The sequence below is a fragment of the Tetrahymena thermophila genome, assembly GCF_000189635.1.
Source record: "Tetrahymena thermophila SB210 genomic scaffold scf_8254485, whole genome shotgun sequence".
Classification (NCBI taxonomy): domain Eukaryota; phylum Ciliophora; class Oligohymenophorea; order Hymenostomatida; family Tetrahymenidae; genus Tetrahymena; species Tetrahymena thermophila.
The window spans coordinates 115,498-127,660 of record NW_002476260.1 but is presented as its reverse complement, the minus strand read 5'-3'; the positions used below and the strand labels follow the sequence as shown (position 1 = coordinate 127,660).

The window sequence follows — 12,163 nt, the reverse complement described above, 5'->3', positions numbered from 1 at the left end:
GATGTAGATAATTTTTCTAAATAAAATTATTACTTTTTTTCTTTGCTGTAAATTAAAAATAAATAATTAAATATTAATAATTAATGAACTAATTTATCTATCTTTATTATTTATAATAGCAACTAAAGTAATAAGATTTGAAATTCTTGTTTAAATTTATTAGACAGCAGAAGAGAGAAAAGTCAAGATTTTTTAACTGTGAAATAGTTTGAGTAACTTTGTTATGCAAATAATATATAAGTATCTATGTTGTACTGAAGAGACCAATTATTTGTTAAATTTATTTAAATTTTAAAATTAGAAAATTAAAGCAAAAATAATATAAAAAAGCTGGTATTTTTTGGTTTTTATTATCTATCTATCTAATCAATTAATTATCTTTCTTATTGACTTGTTTGCGAGTTTTTGTTAATTAATATATATATTTAGAATGCTATTTATTTATATGTTACAATATACTTTGTTTGATACATGAATCGTATTTGAATGATTAACATTTAAATTGATAAATGAATGGGAGTGAACTTATTAATGCTAAGACAATAGAAAATAAGATAGATTTTTTCAATTTATTTACTTGAAATTAATTAAGGGATATTTCAATCAAATATTATTAAATAAAGAAGAAAACATATATTATTGACAAAAAATACAAAAATAAATATATATTATGAATACAGTAAGCAATACTTAAAGGAATTTAGATTTTTTAAGTCTTACTGAGAAAATAGGAAGACTAAAAAGTTTCGTAGTTTATTCGCTTTTGATCTTCGCACTATTTAACTTGGTAGCAGCATTAGTTCTTATCTTAATTCCTATAAATGATCCTGATATGAAGAATAATACTTAAATGATATTTGCAAAAAGAGCTTGGGTCAAAGAGCAAGAATTATAAAAAAATCTAATTGAAAATAAAATAATTTTACAGATTAATGATCAAAATGGAAAGTTATCTAATTCATTAAAAGTAAATAATAAGTAGCTTGCCCCATTCAATTTAATATCTCAAGTTGTTCCTTTACAAAGTTCTGACTATTTTGGCAATATTCAAATCAGCCACTAATGGAATTACTCATCAAATTCTTAGAATTTATCTTTCAACTTCTATGTTAATGAAATTAACGATGAAAACAAACTTATCAATTCATAAGATTAAAATTCTTAAATGACCCTCTAAACTATACTATAAACAGAGTTTAACATGGTAGATATGATAGCTTAAGGAATGTGTTTCGATATTACATCTTGTGTAGAAAACTGTATTAAAAATAAAAATGAAATCGTTTAAAATGAAAATAGAGAGAAAGTTTGCAGAGGCTTATTCTAAGTTAACAGCGTCTGTGCCGTTATGGATTTCTCTGACAAAAAAATAATTGGAGGATGCTACAAGAATGGATAGTATGAAAAATACAGCTTTATTAAAACTTCTTAAGACACCAAAAAATAAATAGTCCACTAGAATATGAAAGTAAGAGATTCAGTAGACATAAATTTTGAAATTTATGATAAATAAGATCCTCACATTAAAGCCTTAGAGTTATCATAAACTTACGAGCCTTATGAATAAACTGTCTCTCCTTACTAAAAGGCTTCTAAGTACTTCTTCTTAATAGGAGGCTCAATCTCAGTAGCTATTCTTTTCATACTAGCTCTAATCAACGCAAGCCATAATAAAGAAAAAGGAGATGAAAAAGAAGAAAACAAATTAAATTAAACTTAAGAAATGGTCTTAGATCCCACATCAATCACTCAAATGAATTGATTTACTTTTATTATTTTTACTCAATATTTAATTGATTATAACTAATTACATAGTTATTATTTTGTAAATTATTTTATATTTTATTTTGTTCTACCAACAACGATAAAAAAAATGATCTTTCTAATCCATACATGTTTTAAAAAATACCCTCTTATATATATAAATATATCACATATTTAAATTAATTAATAATTTTTAAATTTGATTTTTAAGGGGTAAATTAATTAATTGCATTTATATTTTTTTTAAATAATTTATTGTAAAATTGAAAACATTTTATTTAGTTTAAAAATAATATGAAAGGAATTAAGTAAGTATGTAAGGATTTATATAGAATCAATAATTCATTAGGATTAATTAATTATTTGAGATGGAATAAAAATCTTTATTAAAATAAAAAAATTATTAGTTATTTTCTTTAATTTTATTGAAGAAACCAAATAAAATCACATCTTTCGTCTTTATCTTTTTCTAGTAGATTTAAATTTCAACTATTAGTCAGCTCTCATAAGTTATTGCTAAAAAATCTATCAAAATTTGAAAATAAATGTAATATTTATCTTTTAAATATAAAATACATTCATTTACTATCTAAATAAATAGATTCAATAAAATTTTTAAATATTGGAAGTATTATTTTTTAAAAGCACACAAAATTAATCTTCTAAAAAATAAATAAATAAAAGGAAAAATCTAATTTTATTAAAGGAAAACAGTAAAATAAATTAAACAAAAAAATTAAATTATTTTAATTAATTTAAAAATTTCTTTAAAATTTTTATCATAAAAATTAACAAAAAAAGAAAGCAATAAATAACTAACTTAAAATAAATGAGATAGCTTTTTTCAATCAGAAATGTTAGTTTCCTAAATTGAACAGAGGATATAGAAAATAAACAATATATTAATTTTGTTATCATAATTAATTAGTACTCACTCATTCTTTTTACGTTATAAATAATCTTTATTTCTCAAAAAAAAATTGTTTGAAATAATTAATTTTATAAAAATATTTGCTAAAAAGAAAATAAAAATATGCAAAACAATAAATAATTTCATTCATTTGAGACCCTTTCTCAATAATTAAAAAATTATATCATCAGAAAAAAGCCTACAATTAAAGAAATTAATGATTCATTTTTAGATATAATTTTGTTTTGCTCTATCGAATATGACCTAAATGATTTGAGTAAGAATCAAAAAGAAAAGTAATAGCAAATAAATTATATAAAAGAGCTGAATGAATAATTAGGTAAATTTCCAACTGATTTTGAAAAGCAAAATATGTTAAAACTATTATTTATTCCTAACATGAAACTCATTATTGATATGATATCAATAAATCTTTTTCGTAGACCTGCAGCTATGATAAAAGAAATAAAACCAAGTAATTATTTAATTAAATTCTCATCAAATATAACTTTTTAATAATGCAAGATAAAAATTTTTTAGTATTTAAGATTAGAATAAGTAGCATAAAAGTTCATACATTATTAAAGCTTTTATTTGTAATTTAGATAATTTTTTTAATTAAGGCATTATTTTGGATAAAAAAAGTGAATTTTGCATTGATATTTAATGGTATATAGTTTTTGGACTTTGTTTTTATAAAGAAAAATGGTGGAATAAGGAAAAAAACTACTAAATCTGCCACCTTATTTAATTTCACCTATAATTAAAACTCTTATAAAATATTTAAATAGAGTAGAAAGGTGACTTAAAATATGAAGTTTAAAGATATTTAAAAAAAAATAATTATAAATTAATATTGATAATTCAATTCATTTAAAAGTCCATCAAAATTTAATTAATATTTTTGATTTATTAAACAACTTAAAAGATAATTTAAAATAATTTATTAAAAAAGATTTGACTTATGAATTCGAAGTAATAGAAACCAATCCTTAGAGGGAACGCTTTAAATGTTTTAGCGACTTTTTATTATTCATAGTAATTGAAACTGAATAAAAATATCTCAAAAAATTTATTACTAAACAATTTATTTGTGAATTTGTTCAATCCTTTAACAGAGAGGATTCTTATGAAAAAGATGAATTGTTTCGATTATTTAAAAATTTATATTGTTTTTAATATGCAAGAAATCTTAGGGAAGCTTTGTATTAATAGTTAAGATCTTTAATCCATGAAGATTATAAATTGGAAGGTGTATAAACGATTTTATGGTCAATATATTAATTTACTCGTGGTTTTACTACCCCACTTAGGGAAGAGCATGTTATTACTTTCAAAAGCGTTTTAATTCCTCTATATAAAGTGAAATTATTCGAAGATAAAGATTTTTTTAATGATCTAGAAATTTTATGCCATGAATTTATTTCAAAGGACTCCTCTCTCGCGTATTCTCTCCTTGAAGCAATCATTCGCTACTGGCCTTATGATAATACCTAAAAATAGCTTATCTTTTTAAATATAATACTAGGTATCATAGAAATTTGTGAGTGTTAATCATTAAAAAATATCATTTAAAAACTTTTATGGCGATTGGCTTAATGTATAACTGGATCTAATTTGTAAGTTGCTGATAGGGCAATGTGCTTTTTTGAAAACGAATCTTTTTTAAAAGTTTTTATCTATTATAAAGCATTAACTTACCCACTATTTACATATTCTATTTGTTAGCTTGCAAACAATCACTGGCATCCTGTTATGAAGCAAAGTTTCACATTACTTAAGACTATTATCAAAGATTTAGATAATCAATCTTTTGAAGAAGCTTTAGCTTAAAAAAGCGAATATTTCTTTCCTATTGTAAATGGAAACATTAAATTAATTTATAAGAATGAAGAAAAATGGAAGATTATATTTGCTTAAGCAAAATAAAAAGATCCTTCAATTAGTGAGCCCATATTCATTGATACGAATGTTATCACCGAGAATAATATTCTAAATAAGAAATACATTCGTGTAGGTGATTGAACATTTAAATAACAAAAACAAAAAAAGGATTCTTTTTCTAAGATTTATCTTTCTCTATTATAAAAATATCATTAAACAATAAAATATTATTTATAAAAATATAGATTTATAAAATGAAATCAAAATATTATTTTTATTTAGCTATATGTATTAAGGGACATTTTATATTTAGCAAAATTGTATTTGATAGAATATTTATAATAATCTTTCTGAATGTCTAGCTCAATCACAGTTATAGTCAAAATAATTAGATAATATATAATATGATTTTGTTTTAAAAATTAACAAGTTAAAGTATCAAAAGATAAATAAGCAGCATTTAATACTAATAAGAAAAATTTGAAATGAAATAAAACATAAAGATTCTTAATAAATTAAAAAGTTTTTATGTCTTTTTATTAAATTTAATTATTTTAAAAGTAGATTTTGTAATTTAAATTAAAATATTTTTTCATGATGAGATTAAAAAAAAGAAATGATGCTGATTAATTTATCATTGCTCTGATTTAATTTAAGAATTAAAAATTTTTCTAAATTTAAGTAAAAGTGTAAAATAAATTAAAAAAATCATTATTAAATAATTTTTTTGTTTGATCTTCGCTTATTTAAATAGCAGAACTAGTTACAGTAATTAAATGTAACATTATCCGAAACAAATTTTTAATTAAATTAGTTAATCAAAATATCTTTAATCAATTTAAATTTTCACAAAAAAATATTTATTTTCTACTGAACTAAAATTAATGTATGAATTATTTATTTATTTATTGATTTAATTAATTAATTGTAATAGCTAAGATCTTTATTAGTAAACTTCAATTGTAATATCCTTGATGTTCTTTATCTAAATGTTAATACACTTCTTTCGAGGTTTTAAATTATTTAAGGCATTTTGCACAGAAATGAGCTCCGCATTTACAGGTTATGTGATTACAGCCTTCTCCCTTAGTGGCTTTAAAATTACATTTTGGGCATGTGATAAGTTCGATACCCTTTAGATTTTCTTTGTCTTATTATAATTGCTTAAAATATTGCTCACATGTACTCTCTGAATGGGTATTATGTATTTATTTTTCTGGTTCTTCAAAATATTTTCCTGAAGAAATTAGACAGTATTCTTGGAAACAGCCATAGCATTTAACTCTTCTAGGGGCTATCCCAAAATTTTCGGTGGCTGACAACTCCTCTTGTATCTTAGAACCTTTTTTTTATATTGGAATTTCTTCAAAAGTTTCTGAATTGGAAGAGAGTATGCCATTAGATAATTGCTCTTTATCTTCTTGTTCTTTTGGATATATTCTTTCAAAAAACTGATTGCAATTTACAGATGGGCATCTTATGTAATTTTATTTTTGTATTGTAGGGTGAATCATATTCTCAATAGAGTGATCAATTCTTAATTAAATGAGTTCTTATAATTGCTGGGGATCTAAAATAGATTCAATTAATTTAATACTGACAGGCTAATCTTGGTGATTTGGACAGGCTAAGGGCTTTGTGCTTTGGAACTGTTAGGATTGAGTTAAAAAGAATAAAGAGATACATTCTTTACAAAATAAGCACTCACATGAGAATCTTTAAAGATTTTTAAATTCTTAACAAATCTAACAAGTTTCTTCCTCCTCAAGATCATCTTGTTGTTCGACTTTTGATTTCTACTTATTAAGATATTTTTTATTCTTGTCATTAATTTCTTGTTAAATTTTTTAAATTTAGCTTTTTGTAGCTGTGATTGTAAAGTTTTTATTATCTTATTCATAGCTTTGTATGATATTTTTTTTTTGCATATTTTGTAAATAATCTTCAACTTATTTAAAATGATAATTTTGTTTGTTAAATTTGAATTTTTAGAATAAGTATTCCTCAAATACTTATTTAATTTTCGTCTTTTCTGAAGCTATTTGATCACCTGTTTTATCCTTTCTAAACCAAACTTTAAGCTGTGAGCTTCTTTTTCCTGATAGCTTGATTATGCATTCGTATTATTTTTCCATGCCTTCTACTATATTACTTTGCTGATTCATCAAATTTTCTAGATCAAGTGGAAGACAATTTAAATAAATTAAATCAGGTTTAATGAGATTGGTAATTTAGTAGTTTAGCTTTTAAAAAATCTAACTTGAGCTTGAGTAAATTTATTTTGTAATAATCTCTACCGTTTTAGATAGATAAAATACTTTATCGTATTTAGGAGCAATGACTTGAACACTTTATCCTGCCTCATCAATATACTAGCGAATATTGTCATAGTAAAATAAGTAAACAGCACCCAAAACCAAAATTTTTTATTAATTTTGTATTTACATACGAAGCCTTTGGCATTCAAATTCAATGCCATCAAACTTATTGACAAGCTCTTGAGCATATACATGAGAGTCAAGCATAATCTCTGCCTTGCAAACACCATTGTGTATTTTTAATTTTATTTATATATTTTCTTTAGCTTCTTAATATTTTTGTTAGCCTTTTTAAAATTTTTAACTTTTAACGCTCTGCTTGGTATTTAAGAAATTAAATTCGTTAATTGTGTCTTAGATTAAATTTTAAAGATTTCTCTTTTACCTAGCTTCTTCCAAGTCTATGTTATGCTAAATGGAAAGATCGATTATTTCTCTCTTAATTTCACAAGATAAATAACCTTAGTAGGTGTTAACAACATAGGATTATAAATCTATTTCATCGGTAAGAGGATCAAGCTTGTCTAAGGCTAAGATATGAATTAAATTTCCACTGTTAGCATCTTCTTTGATATTGTATTTTACTTTAAACAAATTGGCTTTTTTCATTTAATCATAGGTCGCCAAGACATCCACTTCGTTACTGAAGTACATATTACCGAAGCAAAGTGATTCACATATACTCCATTGAGCTCTTAGTACAGATTTAGATAAATTTTTAATTTATTCTATATAAAATTCGCATTCAGGCTAAGGAACTATTCTCGGTAGCTAATTATCCTCTGCTGACAGCAATTCTGCAATTTTACTTCTCTTCATTTTTGTCAAAGCTTCGTAAAAAGCAAATGCTTTTTTAGTGTTCTTGAAAATAAATAAAGCAACAGCTGTTTAGCTAATGTAATCTTTAATGATTTTAACTTCCTTATACTATCTTAATTTATTGTCTTCAATTTGCTGCACTAAATTGTTTATGCTTTACTAGTTACTTTTGAATGGGATATCTATTAAACTAACTCTAAGGAATTCATGAGGAAGAATGAGCTTTTTGATAGTGAGACCATTTCTTATCAAAGCATAATTAAAACTGTCTTTGTACCTAATTAGAATTTACTCATTTTTTTGTTCTTTTAAATATTAGTCTTTGCTTTCTTGAAAAATCTGAGGAATATTTAAGCTGTCCATACATTGCTGCATTTCTTAGTTGCAAAAAAAGCGGATATAACCTTTATCTTTTTCAAAAAGTACACAATATTTAGCCTTCTTAGGTATATCCATTTTATCTAATTATTATTAAATATTTAAAAACTGATTTCTTGAGAAATACTCCAACAATGGTCTTTCTCCATTCAACTTGATATATGGTTAATAGTTGGATTTATCTTTCATATTTTAAATAGTTTATTAATCTTTTATCCAATCTTCATTCAGAAAGGAAACAAATTTAGCAAAATTGTTTACTTCTCTTTCTTCCAAAACTGAAAAAAAGAGTATTTAACCTTTTTAGAATACCCTATTTGTTTATTTGCTGTTTTTCTAATAATTTAGAGATGACGAAGGATGAACATAAAACAAGACATTTGTTTGAATGTTCAAAAATCCTAGCTTATGTATTCCCGTGTAAATGGCTAACTAACTGGAAAATCCAGAGAAAAAAGCATAAACAATGTTATCATATTTTTATTGAATTAACTATTTAGCCACATAGCCATTCTTTAAACCTTTAGCTATTTATCCTACTTCACTAGAATCTTATTCTTTAAGGAGTGAAAAGCGCTTTTTTAAATATTTAAATAAATCTTAAATAGATTGCATGGCTTCTTGGTAGTATTCATTAACTTTTTTGAATGTATAATTAATGTTTTTATTTGCATACTGTTGTCTTCTTTCTATTTGTCTTTGTTACTATCTTTTTAAATATTCAAAGGTAATCCACATAAAAACAAAATCACTGTTGTACTAATTTATTTGGTTCTAATTTTGATCATAATTTTTTTATTTATGATTTTAAAATTCATAGTCATTCATGATTGCTTTAAATAAATCTCTACTAACTTAAGAGTTGGAAAATATATTATTATATTCAGAATAAACAGCCATCGCTTTCACTACTTCATCTAAGACTCCTAAAAATATTGCCTTAATGAATATTCTGGCAATAGTTGGTTCCAAATTAGTCTGAATAATGCACTTTCCTATTTCCGTCAATTTGCAAAGATTTTTATTTATTACTATCGCCTCTAATGCTTCAAGAGTGTTTAAGCTATTTTGTATTAAACTATAACTGGGTTTAGTAAGGAATTCGAATTATTTTATGTCTTAAACACCTACTTCAATGATCTTCAAAATAGCAAACCCTAAATTAGATCTCATAATTTCAGGTTGCTTATCAATTTCAAACCTTTAATATTGCTCCTAAGTATACAACCTATAGCATATTCCCTCGCGTGTACGACCAGCTCTGCCTTTCCTCTACTCAGCCTGAGATTTAGATATATTTTAAACAGTAAGCACATTTGAGTTTCTGCTGGGATCAAATATTATTGTCTTCTCTAAACCAGAATCTAAAATAACACTTACTCCTTCTATTGTAATCGAAGCCTCAGCAATATTTGTTGAAAAAATTATTTTTGTCACTCTTTCTCTCTACTCAAAAACTTTCTAAATATCGCTTTGATGCATTTTACCATGTAATTGCATGATTTCATAATTTTTATTGTAAATTTTTTTATTTTTTAAAAGTTTATCAGCCTCATCTAAAATTGCATTTATTTCTATTTAGTCTTAAAGAAATATTAAGATATGACCTTAAAACTCTGCTTCTATAAATGAATCTTAGTTATTCATTTCAATAATTTTTTCAAGCTAATCAAGAATTTTGTCCTTCATACTTTTATTTTAGTAAGTGCTATCCAAGTATTCAACTTTAACATCGTAAGAGTGGCCTTAAATCTCAATAATTTTCAGATTATTTTTTGAAAAGTACTTCTAAAAAGATTCTTTGTTTATTGTTGCAGACGATAGTATAAAGTTGATCCCGCTTTTATTTAATTTAGAGTTAGTTAGAGATCTATGAATTAATCCAATGATAATATCAGTTTTTAGATTTCTTTCATGTACTTCATCAATAATCACATGAGAGCATTAGCTAAGGATTGACTTTTATCCTTTCTAGTATTTCACAAATTCATCTATAAAAATCTATTCAGTTATAAAAACTATTTGCTTTTTTTAATAATTTTATTAGGGTTTTAAATTGCCTATATAGTAACCAACCTGATATCCATATTCGTACATTTCGTTTTGAACTCTTTCATATAGCATTTTGCAAGCTAATCTTCTAGGCTACACACAAAATATAACATTTTCTTTGGTTTTATTTGTCAGATATTTACTTTTTAGGTACAAATTATTTAAAGCAAAAAGCATTTGAGGCACTTAAGTTGACTTACCACTTCCAGTATGTCCCATCAACAATTAAACTTTGCTATCTTAATTGTCATAAATTTAACTTTAAATGCTATATTTTGCTGAGTAAGATGGCAGCTACTTTATGTAAAGTTCAATTTCGAATTTAATTGATTTAGTAAAAAGAAATATACAAAATATTTTGTCTGATAAAGAAGGCTGATTAGAATCATTTTTTTAAATCTCTTGAATTAAACTATTGAGTTACTGTAAAAAGAATTAATTAAATAATTTAAACTTTTCTATTTTGATGTAAAGTTTTATTGGAATTAAATTTTAATATTCTTTTTCATAAATCTTAATTTCTTGTTACTGTTTAATATAAAAATCTAAAAATTAGTCTATTAAAGCTTCAAAATATTCCTTCTAACAAGTTGAATAATAAGTAAATTCATTAAAGTAAATATGATTCCTATAAAATTCATTTAAATCCTAAAAAAATCTAATCTAATCTTTTAATGGCTCTCTCTAAAATTTGGAATAATTATTTCTTATATTTTATTATTACTATAATTATTATTATTATTAATAATCTAAATTCAATTTTTGCACGATGTATATTAGATTCCAGTGAGCTATAGTTATGCAAACTTAGTTTAAGTAGCTTTTAATTTGTTCTTTGTTGTCAACAAGCTCTAATTTTTGAAGAATTTATTCATTTAAATCAACATTTTACTCAATATTCTTAATTAAATATTCCTAAAAATCATTCAAATTATTAATTTCATATAAATTTGTCTTGTCCAAATATTCTTCTTTATTTAGTTCCTCGATTGTAGCATTTTAGGTAAGATCACCTTTTTATATACTTATTTATTAGATTTCGTTATTAACTTTCTACTCTTCTTCTACTTCTTTGTTATCCTAAAGCCCTTAAATGTCAATTTACTCCTCTTCAAGTAGAGGTTAGGTAGTTACAGTGTTAATATCATCATCATCATCATCATCATCATCATCATCATCATCATCATTATCATCATCCACGTCCAAGTCTTGATTAATATTTTACATGTCTTCTAACTCCGTATGCATTGTTTCAGATTCTTCGCTTTCTGCTTCAGAACAAGATATGTTCTGTGAACTTAAGTATTTAGATTCATTGTTTAGATTTTAATTTTATGATGAATCAGAAATCTCTGAACTTCCTTCTGAAACAATTTAATGTTCTTCCTTTTTATTAGCTTCATGCTATGTATTATTATAATTACTCTACTTATCAATATTTAGTAAAATATCAATATCTTTATTAAAAATCTTGCATCGCCTAAAATTTTGTTTCACTTCTGGAATACATTATTTTTAATTCTACTCAAAAGATTTGATTTTGATAATATCTTTATAGGTGCACTCTTCAAAATATTTTAATGGATTGATCAATTCCTATTCTAATTTCTATATTACATATGAAGCACTGAGCATTTCGTTTTCTACGCCCTCATTAACTATATAACAATTATTTTCTTTTAAATTTGAATCCATTTTATAATTAAATTATAAATTTCTTTTTCCACTAATAATTAATTTACTTTTAATTAATAATATCAAATGATTGAGTAAGATCCTTTCAATGTGTCCCTTAATTATGTAAAAAAAATAAAAATATTTTGTTAAAAAAAAATACCTTTATATTTTTAATAAATAAATCAATCAATCAATCAATCTTAAAGAGAGACAGATGATTAAATATATAAATAACTAAACAAATATTTATTTAGTTAGTTAGTTAGATACTGATAATTAATTGTTAACAAAATCTTAATTTATTCTATTAAAATAAATTGATTACAATTTATTAATTAAAATTTTTGACAAATTATAAATA

At 23.8% G+C, this 12,163-nt stretch overlaps 3 protein-coding genes across 3 annotated transcripts; 2 read left to right on the top strand and 1 right to left on the bottom strand. All coding sequences in view use genetic code 6, as the record gives it.

The window, feature by feature from the left end:
- Positions 1–670: 670 nt before the first annotated feature.
- On the top strand, positions 671–1,762 carry TTHERM_00991570 (transmembrane protein, putative; the record flags this gene model as incomplete). Its single annotated transcript, XM_001022463.1, has 1 exon — positions 671–1,762. The coding sequence occupies one exon, from the start codon at positions 671–673 to the stop codon at positions 1,760–1,762; it is 1,092 nt and encodes a 363-aa protein (XP_001022463.1).
- Positions 1,763–2,797: 1,035 nt separating this feature from the next.
- Positions 2,798–4,699, top strand: TTHERM_00991560 (protein phosphatase 2A regulatory B subunit, B56 family protein; the record flags this gene model as incomplete). The annotated part of the gene is made up of 2 exons (XM_001022462.1): positions 2,798–3,149; positions 3,630–4,699. The coding sequence occupies 2 exons, from the start codon at positions 2,798–2,800 to the stop codon at positions 4,697–4,699; spliced, it is 1,422 nt and encodes a 473-aa protein (XP_001022462.1).
- Positions 4,700–5,514: 815 nt separating this feature from the next.
- TTHERM_00991550 (helicase carboxy-terminal domain protein) lies at positions 5,515–11,820 on the bottom strand (the record flags this gene model as incomplete). Its single annotated transcript, XM_001022461.3, has 1 exon — positions 5,515–11,820. One exon carries the CDS (start codon positions 11,818–11,820, stop codon positions 5,515–5,517), a length of 6,306 nt encoding a protein of 2,101 aa, XP_001022461.2.
- Between the last annotated feature and the right edge of the window lie 343 nt (positions 11,821–12,163).